The 23,732-nt window shown below is 47.4% G+C and overlaps 1 protein-coding gene across 1 annotated transcript in view; it reads right to left on the bottom strand.

Moving 5' to 3' along the window:
* Positions 1-5,746: 5,746 nt before the first annotated feature.
* LOC143793664 (uncharacterized) overlaps positions 5,747-23,732 on the bottom strand; it is a 105,448-nt gene continuing 87,462 nt past the window's right edge. The window contains exons 2-3 of the mRNA XM_077280713.1: positions 7,208-7,336; positions 5,747-6,270 (exon numbers count right to left, since the gene is read on the bottom strand). Coding sequence (XP_077136828.1) covers positions 6,045-6,270; positions 7,208-7,336 — 355 coding nt within the window. The 3' untranslated portion in view covers positions 5,747-6,044. The remainder of the gene's footprint in view (positions 6,271-7,207; positions 7,337-23,732) is intronic.

Genomic DNA, 23,732 nt, shown 5'->3' with positions numbered 1-23,732 from the left:
CCTTTCTGTCTTCTCTAGTGTTAGCTATCCCTCCTAGCCTTGCATCATCTACAAGGGACCAGGACAGAGGCTTGTGGTACCCCACTTGAAATACTTTTCCAATTGGATGTGCAACCATTTAGTACCACTGAGCCAGTTATGAAACCACTTAACCGTAGCCTTGTCAATCCCATACTTGGTTATTTTTTTCTATAAGTATAGTATGAGATACTTTATCAAATGCTTTGCTGAAGTCGAGATATACTATATCTACCACATTTCCCTGATCCACACAGTCAGTGATTCAACCATGGAAGGAAATTAGATGAATCTGGCATGACTCTGGTTAATTACTGTATTCTTATCGAAGTACTTACATACATGCTGTTTAATAATTTGTTCACAGATCTCCTGGTATAGAAGTAAGGCTCACTAGCCTGTAATTTCCTGGCTCCAACTTCTTTCCTTTTTTGAAGTTAGGGACAACCTTTGCCCTTCTCCAATCTTCAGGGACTGTTTTCCAGGATTTTTCTTAGATTCTGGCCAGTGGTTCTGCACTTTCCTTTGCTATCTCCTTCAGTACCCTAGGATGTAATTAATCTGGACCAGGAGATTTAAATTAATGTAAATTAGCTAAGTGTTCCCTCACCATCTCTATAGATAGTGTGGATTCTTTTATTCTGTCCATGGCACCGTGAAGATCAGTTGACATTACATTTTCTTTCTTAGAGAACGCAGATGCAAGATAGGAATATAAAAGTTGGGCCTCTCCATAATTTTTGGCCACTTCTCCCTTTTCATCCTGTAAAAATCTTATAGCATCCTTGACTTTTCTTTTGCTTTTGACATAGCCCCCCCCCCCCCCCCAATCCTTTTTTGCTGCTTTTGGTATCCCTTGCAAGCCTCACTTCCTTACTGGCTTTAGCTCTTCTAACTCTTGCCCTGCATCCCCTGCAGACAGCATTATATTCTTCTTTAGCTATGCCCCCTCTTTCCATTTAATATGCTTTTTAACAAGTGATTAAGCACGCTTGCCACAGATCGATACTCGTTCAAGTACCGGCGTGCTCAGATATGCTTGTTACTCGATTGAGTATCGCGGGTGCCTGAGCGCCAAGTTTAAATCCCCGCCCCACATGTTTTGTGCCTGTTAGATAGCCAATAAACATGTGGGGACTCCCTGACATACACAGTAATACCGCAGCCTTGTTGGCTGCTGGCATTACTTTGATTGGCCAGCCCGGTGATGTCATGCTCGGCACACTGTCATCAGGAAGCAGTTCAGGGAGAGTTGTTATAGAAGGGTGAGCGTATTTTAGACCAGGTATATAGACAGGGTTTCATATTGCTATTGAAGTGCCCACTAGGACCGTGGGGTACTCGGGACAGGTGTTGTCACCGCAGCAGTGACCCGGTCCGTGGCCCTGGGCGTCCAATAAAATTAAAGAAATAAAAGGGAAATAAAGTCTATAGGGAGTTAGTTTGTGACGCCACCTGTGGTGTTCGGCAATGGATGTCCGACGCTGCCTAAGGGGACCGCTGGAGCCGATGGTGACGCAGCTGTGATAGTTCTGCTCCCCACAGGTGGAGGGGGGCCCAGGGCTACCAGTGCCCCAGGGCTACCGGTGCAGATGATAAGGGATCGTAGACGATGAGGTGCAGGACTGAGGGTGCGTGAAATGACTGGAGGACACAAGGATTGCAGTTTCCTTTACCTTTAGTTGTTAGTTGCAGGTGCAATCCGGAGCACGGGTAAAAAGTAATGATGGGGTCTGGGCAGCCTGGAAGCAACTTGGGATCCACTTAGCCAGGTGGGTCTGGAGGATTTCCTTCTGCGCTGTATTCTCAGATCCTTGCTGCCTGAAGCTCTGCACAAGTCCTCTCACTTTTCTGTTGCTCCTAACCCTTATGGCAGACAGTGTGAGCCTATCATGGGCACTGCCTTTTCACTGGCAGCCCCAGGCTACTGGTCTGCTGTGGTGCCTCTGAGTGTTCGGTGTGGCCAGGGAGCTTGCAGTTCCCTGCCCTCCAGATTCGTCTGTACAGCACCCACACAGCCAGGACTCTGGCGTCTTCTTGGTCAGTGCTCTGTTCTGGGGTGAGCTTGGTCACAGCTCCACTCCCCAGGTTCTCCTCGACTTCTCTCCTCTCCCTCTCAGACTAAGGCTACGTTCACATTTGCGGTGTGCGCCGCAGCGTCGGCGACGCAACGCACAACGCAAATGTGAACGCATGCACAACGCTGCGTTTTGCGCCGCATGTGTCCTTTTTTTCATTGATTTTGGAGGCAGCAAAAATGCAACTTGCTGCGTCCTCTGCGCCCGGACGCGTGCGCCGCAGTGACGCATGCGGCGCAAAACGCAAGTGCGACGCATGTCCATGCGCCCCCATGTTAAATATAGGGGCGCACGATGCATGCGGCGACGCTGCGGCGCCGACCGCAAATGTGAACGTAGCCTAACTCCTTACAGACTTAACTGACTCCTCCCGACCAGAGCGAGCAGCTCCCCTAAAGTCAGGTCTGGAGCTCCCCCTTCTGGCCTGGAGCAGGAATTGTGATGCATGCTGTGTATTACCTGGCATGAGGACCTCTTCCTGCTTCTAGGCATGACATCACCCTTCAGAGGGAGGCAATGTCACCATTTCAACCGAACTCTGGGGTGCCACACTATTGCAGTACTTGTTTACCACTGCTGCACAATTAAAAGAAAAGTCCTTTTCAGGGCAAAATATTTACCTTCCTCTAGTAAAAGAGTGTTCTAAACTCTCCCCACTTAAGCCTCTCTGGTCTCGGGACATTGCGCGCCTTCGGACTAACCACGGCACAGTTCGTTCACCTTCACTTTCATCCAGACATCTTCCGTCCCACTCTGGTCACCCCAGAAGTAGATGCTGTATTTGTGTGCTATGAGTACCGCCCGCATGCTCTGTCCGCGGCCTCATCCTACTGTCTTCTGAGCCTTTGTCACCACCGAGACACCGGATGTCTTGAACTGGATCATGTCCTCCAGCTTCAGTACAGCACTGGCTATCGCTCGTTCACCCATCCCGCTGGAAGCCATGATAATGACTGCTTTCGTGCTCACGCTGATGCTGGTGCTCTCCGCTCTTCTCCTCACAGCAGAATGACGCCGCTACCTCGCGGTCTTTTTCCATTCACACTTCTGGGGGCCGTTCTTCTGACTCGCTCATCGCAGTACTCGTCACTTCCAACAACTCCGCCTTCGGTCATGCCTTATTCTTCGCCATCTTCCACCCGAGGGGCTGCGCCGCACCTTCCTCAGTCACGCACCTTCCACTCCAGGTCAGATCCTGGCTGCAGGGCACGTCCTCCTTCGGGCCGACACCTCTGTGGACTGAACACATTTTCGCGCTTTTTTTTTCTTTTTAATTTTGCTTTACGTACAAGTCATTTTACAGGAGGAATGTTTCCTAACATTTTTTCCTGTAAAATCCATTTTACCTTCGGATTTGTATATTTTATTGTCAGTCCGTAAAAGTTGCATAGTACTCTGACAACAGTGTTCCCAGCACCGACCTGGGAGTCAGAGATGTGTCCAGGCGTCTTCCCCATGCTGTTCTTTTTCCATTGGAGCACTGTTTCCATCCATTTCAGTGATTTTTCGTTGCCCTCCTGGGAGGGTCTTCCGGGGGGTGGGGTGGGGCTTATGGGGAATGCTTTAGTTTCCCTTTGACTTCCATTATACTCGTTATGAGTTGAGCCTGTCCGAGCGTCCCACCTCCAAGTACCGAGCACCCGAGCATTTTAGTGCTCACTCATCCCTAGTGCCTAAGTGTGGACATAACGAGTCCTTGAATAATTAAATTCTAACTACTTAAGGAGGTTGTCTACTTACAGCGGCTTTATAGCATAGGGTTCCATTTGAAGCAACAAGCAATATTTTAGAATGGATTTTTACTTTCTTCATCACTAGTTTTCCTGTGAGATTAGCAGCATTTGGTATTCTGGACAGCCATGGATCATTCAACTTGAATATCTGTAGGGAAATATGAGCCTACCTCCATATTGTGGCATTAAAGAGTAACCATTGTTTTAACTTTTATTTCATAAATCAATAGAACACATGAAAATGAGAAACTCTGTGATATATCTTATCAGCTTCTTTCTCCTTCTGGACTGATCTTTCACTCTCAATTCAGAGGTAAAATTTTCCCCATTACTGAGATAGGAAATGACAGTTGGTGCTTTTAAAATTCTAGAGGAGGGAGGAGCTAGAGGCTGACAGATATTCTAGGGAGGAGCCAAAGACAGGTATAGACATAGAGGGGAGGAGCTAGAGGCTGATACAGATATTCTAGGGAGGAGCTAAAGACAGGTATAGACATAGAGGGGAGGAGCTAGAGGCTGATACAGATATTCTAGGGAGGAGCTAAAGACAGGTATAGACATAGAGGGGAGGAGCTAGAGACCGACACAGACATCTTAGGGAGGAGCTAGAGACAGATATAGACTTGAAAGGTAGGAGCCAGAGGCAGACCGGCATTCTAGGGAGGAGCTAGAGACAGATATAGACATAGAGGGGGGGGCTAGAGGCAGATACAGACATTCTAGGGAGGAGCTAGAGACAGATCTAGACATAGAGGGGAGGAGCTAGAGTCACATAGACATTCTAGGGAGGAGCTAGAGACAGATATAGACATAGAGGGGAGGAGTTAGAAGCAGACACAGACATTCTAGGGAGGAGCTAGAGACAGATATAGACATAGAGGGGAGGAGCTAGAGTCACATAGACATTCTAGGGAGGAGCTAGAGACAGATATAGACATAGAGGGGAGGAGCTAGAGGCAGACACAGACATTCTAGGGAGGAGCTAGAGACAGATATAGACATAGAGGGGAGGGGCTAGAGGCACATATAGACATTCTAGGGAGGAGCTAGAGACAGATATAGACATAAAGGGGAGGAGCTAGAGGCAGATACAGCCATTCTAGGGAGGAGCTAGAGACAGATATAGACATAGAGGGGAGGAGCTAGAGGCAGATACAGACATTCTAGGGAGGAGCTAGAGACAGATATAGACAGAGGGGAGGAGCTAGAGGCAGATACAGACATTCTAGGGAGGAGCTAGAGACAGCTATATACATAGAGGGGAGGAGCTAGAGGCAGATACAGACATTCTAGGGTGGAGCTAGAGACAGATATAGACAGAGGGGAGGAGCTAGAGGCAGATACAGACATTCTAGGGAGGAGCTAGAGACAGATATAGACATAGAGGGGAGGAGCTAGAGGCAGACACAGACATTCTAGGGAGGAGCTAGAGACAGATATAGACATAGAGGGGAGGGGCTAGAGGCAGATACAGGAACAACAGCTAAAGTTATTCATAGAACCTTATGAGCACCAACTGTCATCTCCTAACTCAGTAATGGGAATGTCCGTATTCCATGAAGATACATTTTGCCAGTGAATTCGGAATTTTTAAGAATTAATGATCAGTCACTATTCTCCCACAAAGTGACGCCACAAATGAATATTTAAATATAACTTGTTTATTTTATGAAATAACTTGTTCATATAACTTCAATCTTTTCTTTTGGCTTAAAATTAAGGTCGCAGCTTAAAACCGGCAAAAATTTGCCAACCAATCGGGTGTAGGGAGATTGTCTGCCTTCCGGTCTCCCGGTGCAAGTATCCTCACCACCATAAACTCCACCCATTCCGCCACGGAGTAGCCCGTGACACGAGCTACGACCCACCCAAAGAATGGAGCGCCTGAACCACCCCTTCCCGAAGACCATCCAGGAAGATATCTAAGCCGGCATCATTAAGATGGACCCCATCCGATAGGAGAAAACCGGAATTATCCCCCTCTAATCGGTGGTGCCTCACCACCACGCCATTCTTAAACCTGATGAAGCGAGATATCCGCTGGTTTAAAGTGCGTCTAGATCTTTCCATGGCGCTCAGCTCCCTGGCACCTCACCAAACCAATCTAGGAATCAACTCCGACCACACTAAACACATCACTGGAAAGAAACCTGGAAGTTTGTCCAAATCAGCTCTCATCAGGGTCAACAGTTCAGCGAGAGGAAAAGAAGCCAGGTCATTCCCTCCGGCATGAATAACCACCACTGTCGGGGAAGACGCTACTCTTGCAACACGCACAACTTCCGGAAAGACTTGGGACCATGTAAGACCCCTCGTTCCACGCCAGATGACGTCCATTCCTGTAAGGCCAAGCGATCGACCTCCTGGGCATAATTCCACCCGCCGTGCTGCCCAATATATGTAAGAATGACCCACCAGCCATATGCTGGGCCGCATACCATCTGAAACCAAAGACAAAAAGTATTGTTAAGCAAAGCGAAATGCAATCTAGGAGAAAAAAAAAAAAACGTCAACAACCCGCATAAAAGTGTATTCTTGACGAAAACTCTTACAGGACTAATTCGGGCCTGATATTCCTGGTGAAACAGTGGGACCTCCATCTACCAACCCTCTGAATATCCGATTCGAAAAGACCCGCCCTGGAGGCTTCCGTCGCTGCGCCGATCCTAAACGAATGGGTACCGAAATCTGCCGCGGGCAGACCTAAGAATGACAGCGCGTGTCTAAGAACCGCCAAAAACTGGCACGCAAAAAGGGGAGAGCCGTTTTCGTGGATGAACAATTGTGACCCGATGCTCCTGACCTGCATGTAACTTTTGATCAATGCTAATGGGCAAATCGCCCCCTCGATAGCAAAAAGAGGGAACCAAGTGCCCCTGCCTTCCTGGTCGGTTTTGGACCTGCGCACCCTCACCCTCAACCCGTCGTCGCAGATCACTATGTCGTCCAGCTGCAGGCCGCCTGCCTTGCGGCGGGACGAGGGGAGTATCTCGCTGACCCGCATGGCCCCGAAAAAAGCCAAGCCGAAGGCCGCTGAGAGCAAAGTGGCTACGTAAGCGGAGTCGCAAACAGTACCCGAAACCCTGACCAAACTGGACAGGAGAGGGAAGGAAATAGGCCTCCTTTGGTCGTTCCGCGCGCTTGCCCGACGCCAGCCTTTCAGTACTTGCCCGATCAAAAAATGCTTGGTTGAATCGGGCCAACTGCGTAGTTTAAAATGGAAAGCCACACCCGATATGCGGTTACGAGCCACCGCTCCCAAGACCCCAGAGGCCTGCAGACGCGCCAGGAAAGCCAAAGTAACCTGAAGCCTCAGGTAGTCCGAATTACCTACCGGTTCCTCAGCTGCCAAACTGCACCACTCATCCCATGCCTTACCGTATGCTCTCCAGGTGGAGGGAGCGATGGAAGACCTTATCAGGGGAATTAATTCTCCAGGGCATCCCAAACCGAAGGAGGGCATTCCAGGATTCGCTGTTGTTCCCTCGGCTGCCGGCCATATCGCACCTGTGAATCAGACCGAAGTTTGACATTCGTAAAACAGTCATTCATACTGTCATAGGCGCTCGCCTTTAAACATGTGTTGGTCTCAAAGCATTTTAACACAGTAAAACCGATGACCTTTATGACAGGTAAAGAGGAAGATGACAGGAAATTAATGGCATGTATAGCCTTGTCCGTTCTAAGCTGCAGTCGGATACGCTTGTTGCATAAAACCCCCAAAGTTCCATGGCTGCCGCCAGGGGGAACAACTCCGTTAACACCGGGTCCTGGGGCCACGCTCTGGCAACCCAAGATTCGGGCCATGTACCAACACATGTCTGATCCCCAAAACTGACGCTGAAACCCGCCATACCAGCTGGTCCAAACCTTAGGCCCAGGCTGTCGCTGTCGCATTCATCCTCCTGAAAACACGTTCTGCCGTTGTAGGAAATGAGAAAACGCTGCCATATGGTCAGATCACTGCGCAGCTGAGCAGTGATCCTAATCCTGTGGTGAGGTTGCCTCACGCCTTTCGTGGCCAGAATCAACCTGCGAGAAAAAATTCTGCCCATCGGCATTATCTTACAGGCGAAATTCAGGGATCTGAGAAGAGATTGCATTTGAACTAGTGAAACCTTACCGACCGATAAACACCCCGCGATTAGGTCTAAAAGCTTTGCAATCTTGTCTTGGGGCAACCTGAATTCCATGGCGACCGAGTCAATTTTGATCCCGAGGAAAGTGATTACGGGGACAGGACCGACCGTTTTTTTCGGAGACAGGGGAACGCCGAAAAGGGACATGACATCCTTAAATTGGACCAGGGCCTGAGAACACTTTTCCGAATTAGCCGGGCCCACAAGCAAAAAGTCATCGAGGTAGTGCGTAATCGATGGCAAACGCGTTACCTTGCGGGCAACCCATTCCAGAAATATACTAAACATTTCAAAATAATGGCAGGAAATTGAGCATCCCATAGGGAGGCACGTGTCGTTGTAGTATTGGCCCCCGAACATGGCTCCTAACAAGTGGTAGCAGTCCGGGTGAACCAGGAGCAGCCGGAATGCGGATTCGATATCTGATTTGGCCATAAGGGCACCTGGCCCAGCTTTTCTGACCATTTCAACGGCTCTGTCAAAAGGTATATACGTTACCGCGGTGTCGTCTCCCGGGATGCCGTCGTTCACCGATCTGCCTTTTGGGTAGGACAAATGGTGAATCAGCCGGTATTTACCCGATTCTTTCTTGGGAACAATGCCCAAAGGGGAAACTCGTAAGTTATAAAAGGGGGGAGCGTTAAAAGGGCCCTGGAAGCGTCCTGCTTGAATTTCCTTATTCAATTTTTCGTACAGGATAACTGGGAAGTCTCTGGCAGATTTTAAATTAGGGGACGACTGGGGTTTATTCGAAAAAACGAAAGCGATGAAAAAACCGAAAGAAAAACCAAAGCTGAGTTGTGCCGCAGCCGGTTTATTGGGGTATCTGGCCAGCCACGGTTCCATGCTTTTTACGATCACCGGTGTCAGATGGTTCACCCCCTGCGGGTGTCTTGTTGCTATTCGCTTTTTGAGGGGGTCTGGAGCATTTTGATGCAGAGTGGGTTCCCCCACACACGGAACATTCGTGCTTGTATTTGCACAATCCGTAGAATTTGCAGTGGCCCTCGTTGAAAAGCCAACAAGTGCCAGGTCTTCATATGACCGCCGACCCTGTACTGTTGGCCAGGCCGGCGGACGACCCAGGAAAGGGCTGCAGGGTTTTTTGGGCCATCATCAATCGCAACCATGAATCAGTGGCCTTGACCCCCCACCCCAAGTGTGGGTTGACGGCTAGCCGGCGGCGGAAATCTTCGTCATATTTCCACCATGCTGAACCGCCGTGGGACTTGTATGAACAGTAGATGCTGTCTAAATAAATGAAGAGCTCGGAACAGCGTTCCGGGTGCTTCTCTCCCATCACGCAACCTAAAACCGCGAAAGCCTGCAGCCAATTGTTAATAGTTTTCGCTACTTTAGGCTTCCTGTCATACACTTTTTCGCCTACCCGTCTCTCCTTATCCACCGAGTGCTGCTCGGTGGATACGAGGGACCAAATGTCGATGAACTCGTTAGCCCAAATTTGTTCCTTCACGCTAATGTCTAGATGTGACCCTAGGGGTGGAACGCCGCAAAAGAGTCCATCTTTGTAAATGCCCGGGCGGGGACGGGGGGGGGATGGTTTCGGCGGTGCCGCAGGTTGCAGCACCCTGGGATTTACAAAAATCCTGCCGCCACCCACGCTAAACGGGATCGCGTCCGCTAAATTCCCGGTATTACCCCTATTACCGCCCCAAGCCCCAGTAAAGGCGTACTCACCGGGTTGCATACTAGGTTCCGGGCGACTCTGTTCCTGAGTTCCGTGGATGTTAGCACTTCGCCGTTCCACCCAGGATGTGGACCTGTGTCGTGATGAACCGTGTCAACGAGACCGGCTGGATGAACTATCCGACGAGGATGGAGAGCGCCACCGTGACGCCCTAGACCACCTGCTGCGACGGCTGGATCTGGACCTATGGGAATGCCCCCTGTTACCGTAGTGCTCCCTATGCCTTTTTCGGCGTCGACGACCATGTCCGGATGATGACGAAGAGGAGAGGCTGCGCGCGGAGCGGTTACCCGCGCTCTGACCGCCAACCAGAGCCGGGGTGCCAGCACCTTGTACGGGAGGTCCAACATCGGTTGCCACCAGCGATACGGCTGCTGAGGCGTTCTGATGCTCTCCTGCTCCTGCTGCTAATTGTGATGGAATTACTTGCCCCCCAGGAATTAGTGAAGGGGGTGTTGTAAAAATCAATGGGCATGAGGGGAAAGGGGACTCCACTCTGACCCTTGTGTGCCCAGCTACAGTTTGCTGCCCCAATACTAAGGTAGAACGTACCTGCCGTTGGGCCGCTATTAAAGCCTCCCACCCCCTCCCTGTGCTATTGCAAGTGTCCCCCATTGGTTGTGGAGTCGGGGAAAATATCTCCTGTGATTCCCCTACTCCCTCAGCCTCCTGCGATGACGCAGGTGACCCCTGAATTCCCCCCATACCAGCAGCAGTTAACGGCCCTAACCCAGCTGTGGTGCCCGGCAGCTGTTGCTGTGCACCCCCTCCCCAAGAAACCGTACCAGCCGAGAGAGCAGCGACGATAGGTTTCAGGATGGCCCCCTCCTGTGCCTGCCCGACCGCTGCTACTGAGACGCGCTGTCTGCCCACGTGTGAGGAAGCGCGCGCGCTTGAACCGCGCGCGCTCCTTTTCAAATGTAATGGTGGGCTCAGGCGAGCCGGCAGCCGGGAGGCTCTGCCAGATCGCCCCCCGCCCGACGGCATCGCCTGGCTCATTGCAGGGAGGGAGCTGCTCCCGGCCAATAGCGCCGCTAGCCAGTCGCTGCCCTCCCTGCTAATTTTCTCTCTCACCGCCTCCTGGAGCGGGTCCATGGTGCCGGCAGCCCCAAACAGGTCCGGGTCCAAGTGAGAGGATCCGGAAACCGCAGAGAGGCGCGCCCGCCCCTTTTCAAATTAGGCCACGCCCCCCAGCCTCCAAACCCCAGCGCCGTCACCCCGAGGGAGACCGGGGAGGAGCCATGTAAAAGGCCTGGCAGTCAGGGGACAGCGGGACTGCCGCAGTGTCCCACAAGAAGCAGATCTCTCTGATAATATATTTTACAAAGTTTCTTCTTTTCATGTGTTCTATTGATTTATGAATAAAAATGAATTCAATAAAATGATGTTTACTCTTTAAAACTACTGGGAAACTATAACTCCCACCATGCCCTGAGTGGCTATGTTGTAGTCTAAACAAAAGTTGGACGCTATAAGTTGAAGATGACTGCTGTAAACCATTGAAAGCTGTGTGCATATAGAATGCACATGTGCAACCTACTGTATGTGTCTACACGGTAACAGACTACAAAGCAAACCCTGCGTAGTCAGATTTTGTAGTCTTATTTTTTTTTTTAATTCATATTAATCTGCCAAAACGGGAGTTCAGGAAGGTGACACAAGCTTTAAGGCCCCAAGAGTTAACCTAGTTATATATTATGTACGTTTTTACGAAAACAGACCAGTTTTTGCTGGATAGAAGACAAGTTTTGCAGAAAAAATTAGGGATCAAAGCCGTCAACAGCAGCGTCCAAGCCTTGTACAAATAAATATAACCTATGGAAAGTACATTCTGTTCATGCAGAGCAGAAAAAGCCTGGGACAGGGGAAACAGTATCTTGATTTTTATGCATGGTAACTAGCTTTTCCAGAAATATTATTTTTATGCAGATCAAAATTGAAAATCTTGCATTTTGTAAAATGATGGCATATTCTCAGAATTGGTAGAGGTCATTTGCTTGCATATCTGGAAACTGCAACATGTGAATGGGACCATATTGGCGTCATTACATCATTTTGCTCAAAATTTAGTTTGGAAACTCATTAATTGCAAATTCCGTAATGCACTTGAAAGAAGCAATGAAGGAACTTTGGAAAGGGTCCTAATTAATAATAAAAAAAAGTCCCACCGTTTTGGCTTTGCAGCTCCCATGCAGACTGTTGGGAGGTGGGAACGTAAAAAAGTGATGGTGGGAGAAGGTTTAATTGACAGTAGCAGAGGAAACTAACGTGGGGTGATCCGACACGTGATCCCTACCCATACATTGCGGCAGGCAGACCAAGGGCTATTGAAAGAGGCGAAGGGCAATATTTTTAGAATAAACACTAAGGGCAATATTCTACTTTAGGTGTATGTTATTACATATTACAAAGAGTGATCAATCAAGATAATCCCTTTAAGAGCTAAGAAAGAAAAAAAAGTTTCTTAAAAACAAAAATATAGCTCTGAAAAAGTACAAAAAATCCCAAAAAATCTATAAAACACATGCAAAAATTCTAAAATAAATATAAATATATATATATATATATATATATGTATATATATATATAAAATTAAAGATTAAGATAAAAAAAGGTTCTGGTCCTGATGGTGTTAGTGATGATGACTGGAGGAGACGCTCTCGTCAGGTCACTCGGGGGCAGCTTGTTCGGTTGTTTTCCTTTGCACAAGTTGTTTCACGTGAAAATAATTCCACTACAATCCAGTTATTTTAGCCCGGAGCTTTCTCGCTCACTTGATCTCAGTTTGATTGAGAGGTTGCCATCTTGAAAGGTAAAACTGAAACCAGTCCTAACTGGTGCAGTGTCGCCCAATTCCTGCGTCCTGGACGGTTCTGCCCACGGGCTCCTGGACGCCTCACAGTCCTGTTGACAGAAGCCTCTCTGGAATCTCTGTGCATTTCATGTTATGGTGGTGAAGAATGTGAGCTGAAGGTTAGAGGACGTCACGTCTCCATTCACAGACAAAGATAAACTAAACTATGCTGAGAATCTAAGCTGCTCTTATGTCTACCAGCATATTACATGGAGAGCCGAAGGAACGGCAGAAAGGTTCTTATCCTCCGCAGGCACACTGGAACCAAAGACCTGGTGTGCTTCTGCACACAGTGATGTCACAGTACAGGGATAATACACACAGCGATGTCACAGTACAGAGATAATACACACAGTGATGTCACAGTACAGAGATAATACACACAGCGATGTCACAGTACAGGGATAATACACACAGTGATGTCACAGTACAGGGATAATACACACAGTGATGTCACAGTGCAGGGATAATACACACAGCGATGTCACAGTACAGAGATAATACACACAGTGATGTCACAGTACAGACATAATACACACAGTGATGTCACAGTACAGGGATAATACACACAGTGATGTCACAGTACAGGGATAATACACACAGTGATGTCACAGTGCAGGGATAATACACACAGCGATGTCACAGTACAGAGATAATACACACAGTGATGTCACAGTACAGACATAATACACACAGCGATGTCACAGTACAGGGATAATACACACAGTGATGTCACAGTACAGGGATAATACACACAGCGATGTCACAGTACAGAGATAATACACACAGTGATGTCACAGTACAGAGATAATACACACAGCGATGTCACAGTACAGGGATAATACACACAGTGATGTCACAGTACAGAGATAATACACACAGCGATGTCACAGTACAGGGATAATACACACAGTGATGTCACAGTACAGGGATAATACACACAGGCATGTCACAGTACAGGTATAATACACACAGTGATGTCACAGTACAGGGATAATACACACAGTGATGTCACAGTACAGGAATAATACACACAGTGTGTCATGATTCTCAATGGCGAGAGAACATAGCCCAGCATATATAAGAACTAGCTCTTGGAAGATGGAATCTAAACTGACCATGAACTAAACCTGCCGCACAATTAACAGTGGCCGGGTAGCGTGCCTACGTTTTATCCCTAGACGCCCAGCGCCAGCCGGAGGACTAACTAATCCTAGCAGAGGAAAATACAGTCCTGGCTCACCTCTAGAGAAATTTCCCCAAAAGGCAGACAGAGGCCCCCACATATATTGGCGGTGATTTTAGATGAAATGACAAACGTAGTATGAAAATAGGTTTAGCAAAATCGAGGTCCGCTTACTAGATAGCAGGAAGACAGAAAGGGCACTTTCATGGTCAGCTGAAAACCCTATCAAAACACCATCCAGAAATTACTTTAAGACTCTAGTATTAACTCATAACACCAGAGTGGCAATTTCAGATCACAAGAGCTTTCCAGACACAGTAACGAAACAGCAGCTGTGAACTGGAACAAAATGCAAAAACAAACAAGGACGAAAGTCCAACTTAGCTGGGAGTTGTCTAGTAGCAGGAACATGCAAAGAAAGGCTTCTGATTACATTGTTGACCGGCATGAAACTGACAGAGGAGCAAGGTTATATAGAGACTCCCACATCCTGATGGGAACAGGTGAACAGAGAGGATGATGCACACAAGTTCAATTCCACCAGTGGCCACCGGGGGAGCCCAGAATCCAATTTCACAACAGTACCCCCCCCTCAAGGAGGGGGCACCGAACCCTCACCAGAACCACCAGGGCGATCAGGATGAGCCCTATGAAAGGCACGGACAAGATCGGAGGCATGAACATCAGAGGCAGTCACCCAAGAATTATCCTCCTGACCGTATCCCTTCCATTTGACCAGATACTGGAGTTTCCGTCTGGAAACACGGGAGTCTAAGATCTTTTCCACAACGTACTCCAACTCACCCTCAACCAACACCGGAGCAGGAGGCTCAACGGAAGGCACAACCGGTACCTCATACCTGCGCAATAATGACCGATGAAAAACATTATGAATAGAAAAAGATGCAGGGAGGTCCAAACGGAAGGACACAGGGTTAAGAATCTCCAATATCTTGTACGGGCCGATGAACCGAGGCTTAAACTTAGGAGAAGAAACCCTCATAGGGACAAAACGAGAAGACAACCACACCAAGTCCCCAACACAAAGCCGAGGACCAACACGACGACGGCGGTTGGCAAAAAGCTGAGTCTTCTCCTGGGACAACTTCAAATTGTCCACTACCTGCCCCCAAATCTGATGCAACCTCTCCACCACAGCATCCACTCCAGGACAATCCGAAGATTCCACCTGACCGGAGGAAAATCGAGGATGAAACCCCGAATTACAGAAAAACGGGGACACCAAGGTGGCAGAGCTGGCCCGATTATTGAGGGCGAACTCCGCCAATGGCAAAAAAGCAACCCAATCATCCTGATCCGCAGACACAAAACACCTCAAATATGTCTCCAAGGTCTGATTAGTCCGCTCGGTCTGGCCATTAGTCTGAGGATGGAAAGCAGACGAAAAAGACAAATCTATGCCCATCCTAGCACAGAATGCCCGCCAAAATCTAGACACGAATTGGGTCCCTCTGTCAGAAACGATATTCTCCGGAATACCATGCAAACGAACAACATTTTGAAAAAACAGAGGAACCAACTCGGAAGAAGAAGGCAACTTAGGCAAGGGAACCAAATGGACCATCTTAGAGAAACGGTCACACACCACCCAGATGACAGACATCTTCTGAGAAACAGGCAGATCCGAAATAAAATCCATCGAGATGTGCGTCCAAGGCCTCTTCGGAATAGGCAAGGGCAACAACAATCCACTAGCCCGAGAACAACAAGGCTTGGCCCGAGCACAAACGTCACAAGACTGCACAAAGCCTCGCACATCTCGTGACAGGGAAGGCCACCAGAAGGACCTTGCCACCAAATCCCTGGTACCAAAGATTCCAGGATGACCTGCCAATGCAGAAGAATGAACCTCAGAGATGACTCTACTGGTCCAATCATCAGGAACAAACAGTCTACCAGGTGGGCAACGATCCGGTCTATCCGCCTGAAACTCCTGCAAGGCCCGCCGCAGGTCTGGAGAAACGGCAGACAATATCACTCCATCCTTAAGGATACCTGTGGGCTCAGAATTACCAGGGGAGTCAGGCTCAAAACTCCTAGAAAGGGCATCCGCCTTAACATTCTTAGAACCCGGTAGGTATGACACCACAAAATTAAACCGAGAGAAAAACAACGACCAGCGCGCCTGTCTAGGATTCAGGCGCCTGGCAGACTCAAGGTAAATTAAATTTTTGTGGTCAGTCAATACCACCACCTGATGTCTGGCCCCCTCAAGCCAGTGACGCCACTCCTCAAAAGCCCACTTCATGGCCAAAAGCTCCCGATTCCCAATATCATAATTCCGCTCGGCGGGCGAAAATTTACGGGAAAAAAAAGCACAAGGTCTCATCACGGGGCAGTCGGAACTTCTCTGCGACAACACCGCCCCAGCTCCGATTTCAGAAGCGTCGACCTCAACCTGAAAAGGAAGAGCAACATCAGGCTGACGCAACACAGGGGCGGAAGAAAAGCGGCGCTTAAGCTCCCGAAAGGCCTCCACAGCAGCAGGGGACCAATCAGCAACATCAGCACCCTTCTTAGTCAAATCACTCAATGGTTTAACAACATCAGAAAAACCAGCAATAAATTGACGATAAAAGTTAGCAAAGCCCAAAAATTTCTGAAGACTCTTAAGAGAAGAGGGTTGCGTCCAATCACAAATAGCCTGAACCTTGACAGGATCCATCTCGATGGAAGAGGGGGAAAAAATGTATCCCAAGAAGGAAATCTTTTGAACCCCAAAAACGCACTTAGAACCCTTCACACACAAGGAATTAGACCGCAAAACCTGAAAAACCCTCCTGACCTGCTGGACATGAGAGTCCCAGTCATCCGAAAAAATCAGAATATCATCCAGATACACAATCATAAATTTATCCAAATAATCGCGGAAAATGTCATGCATAAAGGACTGGAAGACTGAAGGGGCATTTGAAAGACCAAAAGGCATCACCAAATACTCAAAGTGGCCCTCGGGCGTATTAAATGCGGTTTTCCACTCATCCCCCTGCTTGATTCGCACCAAATTATACGCCCCACGGAGATCAATCTTAGAGAACCACTTGGCCCCCTTTATATGAGCAAACAAATCAGTCAGCAGTGGTAACGGATATTGATATTTAACCGTGATTTTATTCAAAAGCCGATAATCAATACACGGCCTCAAAGAGCCATCTTTCTTAGACACAAAGAAAAAAACCGGCTCCTAAGGGAGATGACGAAGGACGAATATGTCCCTTTTCCAAGGACTCCTTTATATATTCTCGCATAGCAGCATGTTCAGGCACAGACAGATTAAATAAACGACCCTTAGGGTATTTACTACCCGGGATCAAATCTATGGCACAATCGCACTCCCGGTGCGGAGGTAGTGAACCAAGCTTGGGTTCTTCAAAAACGTCACGATAGTCAGACAAGAATTCAGGAATCTCAGAGGGAATAGATGATGAAATGGAAACCAAAGGTACGTCCCCATGAGTCCCTTTACATCCCCAGCTTAACACAGACATAGCTTTCCAGTCGAGGACTGGGTTGTGAGATTGCAGCCATGGCAATCCCAGCACCAAAACATCATGTAGATTATACAGCACCAGAAAGCGAATAATCTCCTGGTGATCCGGATTAATACGCATAGTTACTTGTGTCCAGTATTGTGGTTTATTACTAGCCAATGGGGTGGAGTCAATCCCCTTCAGAGGTATAGGAGCTTCCAAAGGCTCCAAATCATACCCACAGCGTTTGGCAAAGGACCAATCCATAAGACTCAAAGCGGCGCCAGAGTCGACATAGGCGTCCGCGGTAATAGATGATAAAGAACAAATCAGGGTCACAGATAGAATAAACTTAGACTGTAAAGTGCTAATTGAAACAGACTTGTCAAGCTTCTTAGTACGCTTAGAGCATGCTGATATAACATGAGTTGAATCACCACAATAGAAGCACAACCCATTTTTTCGTCTAAAATTCTGCCGCTCGCTTCTGGACAGAATTCTATCACATTGCATATTTTCTGGCGTCTTCTCAGTAGACACCGCCAAATGGTGCACAGGTTTGCGCTCCCGCAGACGCCTATCGATCTGAATAGCCATTGTCATGGACTCATTCAGACCCGCAGGCACAGGGAACCCCACCATAACATCCTTAATGGCATCAGAGAGACCTTCTCTGAAAATCGCCGCCAGGGCGCACTCATTCCACTGAGTAAGCACAGACCATTTACGGAATTTTTGGCAGTATATTTCAGCTTCATCTTGCCCCTGAGATAGGGACATCAAAGCTTTTTCCGCCTGAAGCTCTAAATGAGGTTCCTCATAAAGCAACCCCAAGGCCAGAAAAAACGCATCCACATTGAGCAACGCAGGATCCCCTGGTGCCAATGCAAAAGCCCAGTCTTGAGGGTCGCCCCGGAGCAAGGAAATTACAATCCTGACCTGCTGTGCAGGATCTCCGGCAGAGCGAGACTTCAGGGACAAAAACAATTTGCAATTATTTTTAAAATTTTGAAAGCCAGATCTATTCCCTGAAAAAAATTCAGGCAAAGGAATTCTAGGTTCAGACATAGGTGCATGAACAACAAAATCTTGCAAATTTTGTACCTTCGTGGCGAGATTATTCAAACCTGTAGCTACACTCTGAAGATCCATTTCAAACAGGTGAACACAGAGCCATTCAAGGATTAGAAGGAGAGAAAGAGAGGAAGGCTGCAGTATAGGCAGACTAGCAAGTGATTCAATTATGAGCACACTCAGAACTAGAGAAAAAAAAAAAAAAAAATTTCAGCAGACTTCTTTTTTCTCTCCTTTCTCAGCCAATAATTTAACCCTTTTTGGCCGGTCAAACTGTCATGATTCTCAATGGCGAGAGAACATAGCCCAGCATATATAAGAACTAGCTCTTGGAAGATGGAATCTAAACTGACCATGAACTAAACCTGCCGCACAATTAACAGTGGCCGGGTAGCGTGCCTACGTTTTATCCCTAGACGCCCAGCGCCAGCCGGAGGACTAACTAATCCTAGCAGAGGAAAATACAGTCCTGGCTCACCTCTAGAGAAATTTCCCCAAAAGGCAGACAGAGGCCCCCACATATATTGGCGGTGATTTTAGATGAAATGACAAACGTAGTATGAAAATAGGTTTAGCAAAATCGAGGTCCGCTTACTAGATAGCAGGAAGACAGAAAGGGCACTTTCATGGTCAGCTGAAAACCCTATCAAAACACCATCCAGAAATTACTTTAAGACTCTAGTATTAACTCATAACACCAGAGTGGCAATTTCAGATCACAAGAGCTTTCCAGACACAGTAACGAAACAGCAGCTGTGAACTGGAACAAAATGCAAAAACAAACAAGGACGAAAGTCCAACTTAGCTGGGAGTTGTCTAGTAGCAGGAACATGCAAAGAAAGGCTTCTGATTACATTGTTGACCGGCATGAAACTGACAGAGGAGCAAGGTTATATAGAGACTCCCACATCCTGATGGGAACAGGTGAACAGAGAGGATGATGCACACAAGTTCAATTCCACCAGTGGCCACCGGGGGAGCCCAGAATCCAATTTCACAACAACAGTGATTTCAAAGTACAGAGATAATACACACAGTGATGTCACAGTACAGGGATAATACACAAAGGATGTCACAGTACAGGGATAATGCACACAGTGATGTCACAGTACAGGGATAATACACAGTGATGTCACAGTACAGGTATAATACACACAGTGATGTCACAGTACAGGGATAATACACACAGTGATGTCACAGTACAGGAATAATACACACAGTGATGTCAAAGTACAGAGATAATACACACAGTGATGTCACAGTACAGGGATAATAGGGATAATACACACAGTGATGTCACGGTACAGGGATAATACACAAAATGATGTCACAGTACAGGGATAAAACACAGTGATGTCACAGTACAGGGATAATACACAGTGATGTCACAATACAGGGATAATACACACAGTGATGTCACAGTACAGAGATAATACACAGTGATGTCACAGTACAGGTATAATACACACAGTGATGTCACAGTACAGGGATAATGCACACAGTGATGTCACAGTGCAGGGATAATACACACAGTGATGTCACAGTACAGAGATAATACACTGTTGTGAATTCCGTTCTGGAGCTCCCTCCTGTGGTTGCTAATGGTATTTTTGTGAGTTCTGCCCTTGGGCTCCCTCTGGTGGTTTCGAGTGGAACTGCTGCTCCTTTAGGTAGCTGTGGCAGCTGCCTTCACTAATCGCCTTGCCTGGGTTTGTTATTTAAACCTGCTCTGGGCTTTAGTTCATGCCAGCTGTCAATGTTCTTGGTTGGATTTGGTTCTCTCCTTGGATTTCTCATATGGCCTGTCCTTGTCAGCAAAAGATAAGTTTTTGCTAAGTTTTTGTTTGTCCATTTGCCTGGACTCTATTGCTCTGCAAATATGTCTCCTTTTTTGTCCAGCTTGTCACTATGTCATATTCAGGCTAGCTGGAAGCTCTGGGGAAGCAGATTTGCCCCTCCACACCGTGAGTCGGTGTGGAGTTCATTTTTGTAAACTCTGCGTGGATTTTGTAGTTTTTAATACTGACCGCACAGTATCCTTTTCTCTCTGTCTATCAAGTTTAGTATTGGCCTCCTTTGCTGAAATCTGATTTCATTTATGTGTACGTCATTTCCCTCTTCACTCACAGTCAATATTTGTGGGGGGCTGTCTTTCCTTTTGGGGTTTTCTCTGAGGCAAGATAGCTTTCTATTTCCTTCTTTAAGGATAGTTAGTTCTTAGGCTGTGAAGAGGTGTCTAGGGAGAGTTAGGAACATCCCACGGCTATTACTAGTGTTGTTGTTAGGATTAGGGACTGCGGTCAGTAGAGATACCACCTTCTCAGAGCTCGTCCCATGTTGCGTTTTAGCCACCAGGTCATATCAGTGTGGCCTCTTAACCACCAGGTCATAACAGTACAGCTGGCCCACAATGTGTTAAATGCATCTCAAAAGAGGGAAAAGAAAGTTCTGAGTCATTTTTTTTCCTTTGTAGCTTGTTTTGTCTTTTTTTTCCCCTTAATCTCTGGGTGGTTCAGGATTTTGGTGCTGATATGGAGGTTCAGGGTCTGTCCTTGCGCGTGGATGTTGTCCAGACTCCGGTATTTGAGCCTAGAATTCCTATTCCTGATTTATTTTCTGGGGATAGATCTAAATCTTTGAATTTTAAAAATAATTGCAGATTGTTCTTTGCTCTGAGACCCCGTTCCTCTGGTGACCCCATTCAGCAGGTGAAGATTGTAATTTCTTTGCTGCGTGGCGACCCGCAGGACTGGGCATTCTCCATTGAGCCAGGAAATCCTGCATTGCTCAATATTGACGCATTTTTTCAAGCGCTCGGATTGCTGTATGACGAGCCTAATTCTGTGGATCAGGCAGAAAAAACTTTGCTGGCTCTGTGTCAGGGTCAGGAAGCAGCAGAAGTATACTGCCAGAAATTTAGAAAGTGGTCTGTGCTCACAAAATGGAATGAGTATGCCCTGGCAGCTATTTTCAGAAAGGGTCTTTCTGAAGCCCTGAAAGATGTTATGGTGGGGTTTCCTACGCCTGCTGGTCTGAATGAGTCAATGTCTTTGGCCATTCAGATTAATCGGCGCTTGCGCGAGCGCAAGGTGGTGCACCATATGGCAGTGTCCTCTGAGCAGAGTCCTGAGCCTATGCAATGTGATAGGATTTTGACTAGAGCAGAAAGGCAGAAATTCAGACGTCAGAATGGCCTGTGTTTTTACTGTGGTGATTCTGCTCATGCTATTTCTGATTGCCCTAAGCGTACTAAGAGGGTCCCTAGGTCTGTTACCATTAGTACTGTACAGCCTAAATTTCTCTTGTCTGTTACCCTGATTTGCTCATTGTCGTCCTTTTCTGTTATGGCATTTGTGGATTCTGGTGCTGCCCTGAACTTAATGGACTTAGAATTTGCCAAGCGCTGTGGTTTTTCCTTGGAGCCTTTGCAAAGCCCTATTCCCTTAAGGGGGATTGATGCTATGCCATTGGCCAAGAATAAACCTCAGTACTGGACACAGTTAACCATGTTTTTACATGGCTCCAGCACATCAGGAAAATATTCGCTTGTTGGTGTTGCATAATTTGCATGATGTTGTTGTGCTGGGTTTTCCATGGTTACAGGTACATAATCCAGTGCTGGATTGGAGATCTATGTCTGTAACTGGTTGGGGTTGTCAGGGGATACATAGTGATATTCCTTTGATGTCCATTTCCTCGTCCCCTTCTTCTGAAGTTCCTGAGTTTTTGTCGGATTTCCAGGATATATTTGATGAGCCCAAGTCCAGTTCCCTGCCTCCTCATAGGGACTGCGATTGTGCCATTAATTTGATTCCTGGCTGTAAGTTCCCTAAGGGCCGACTTTTCAATCTGTCTGTGCCAGAGCATGCCGCTATGCGGAGTTATGTAAAGGAGTCCTTGGAGAAGGGGCATATTCGCCCGTCTTCGTCACCGTTGGGAGCGGTATTCTTTTTTGTTGCCAAGAAGGATGGTTCCTTGAGACCCTGTATAGATTATCGCCTTCTCAATAAGATCACTGTCAAATTCCAGTACCCTTTACCTTTACTTTCTGATTTGTTTGCTCGGATTAAGGGTGCCAGTTGGTTTACTAAAATCGACCTTCGAGGGGCGTATAATCTCGTACGTATTAAACAAGGTGATGAATGGAAAACAGCATTTAATACGCCCGAAGGCCATTTTGAATATCTTGTGATGCCATTCGGGCTCTCTAATGCTCCATCGGTATTTCAGTCCTTTATGCATGATATCTTCCGGAATTATCTGGATAAATTCATGATTGTGTATTTGGATGATATTTTGGTTTTCTCCGATGATTGGGAGTCTCATGTGAAGCAGGTTAGGATGGTATTTCAGGTCCTTCGTGCTAATGCGTTGTTTGTGAAGGGGTCTAAGTGCCTCTTTGGAGTTCAGAAGGTTTCTTTTTTGGGTTTCATTTTTTCTCCCTCGGCTATTGAAATGGACCCTGTTAAAGTCCAGGCCATTCATGATTGGACTCAACCTACATCTGTAAAGAGCCTTCAGAAATTTTTGGGCTTTGCCAATTTTTATTGCCGCTTTATTGCTAATTTTTCTGGTGTGGTGAAGCCTCTGACCGATTTGACGAGGAAGGGTGCTGATGTGATGAATTGGTCCTCTGCGGCTGTTGAGGCCTTTCAGGAGCTTAAACGTCATTTTACTTCTGCCCCTGTGTTGCGTCAGCCAGATGTTTCTCTCCCTTTTCAGGTTGAGGTTGATGCTTCTGAGATTGGGGCAGGGGCCGTTTTGTCTCAGAGAAATTCTGATGGCTCTTTGATGAAACCATGTGCTTTCTTCTCCAGAAAGTTTTCGCCTGCTGAGCGTAATTATGATGTCGGCAATCGGGAGTTGTTGGCTATGAAGTGGGCATTTGAGGAGTGGCGACATTGGCTTGAGGGAGCCAAACATCGCGTGGTGGTCTTGGCTGATCATAAGAATCTCATTTACCTCGAGTCTGCTAAGCGGTTGAATCCTAGACAAGCTCGGTGGTCTCTGTTTTTCTCACGTTTTGATTTTGTGGTCTCGTATATTCCGGGATCTAAGAATGTGAAGGCTGATGCCCTTTCTAGGAGTTTTTTGCCTGATTCTCCGGGAGTTCTTGAGCCAGCTGGGATCCTCAAGGAGGGGGTGATTCTTTCTGCCATCTCTCCTGATTTGCGGCGGGTACTTCAGGAGTTTCAGGCTGATAAACCTGACCGCTGTCCTGTGGGGAAACTGTTTGTTCCTGATAGATGGACTAGCAGGGTAATTTCTGAGGTTCATTGTTCGGTGTTGGCTGGTCACCCTGGGATTTTCGGTACCAGAGATTTGGTGGCTAGGTCCTTTTGGTGGCCTTCCTTGTCGCGGGATGTGCGTTCGTTTGTGCAGTCCTGTGGGACTTGTGCTCGGGCTAAGCCTTGCTGTTCCCGTGCCAGTGGGTTGCTTTTGCCTTTGCCT

This window comes from Ranitomeya variabilis, chromosome 1, assembly GCF_051348905.1.
Source record: "Ranitomeya variabilis isolate aRanVar5 chromosome 1, aRanVar5.hap1, whole genome shotgun sequence".
Lineage (NCBI taxonomy): Eukaryota > Metazoa > Chordata > Amphibia > Anura > Dendrobatidae > Ranitomeya > Ranitomeya variabilis.
Note: the sequence above shows the minus strand (reverse complement) of the source record. Positions and strands in the feature narration are given on the sequence as shown.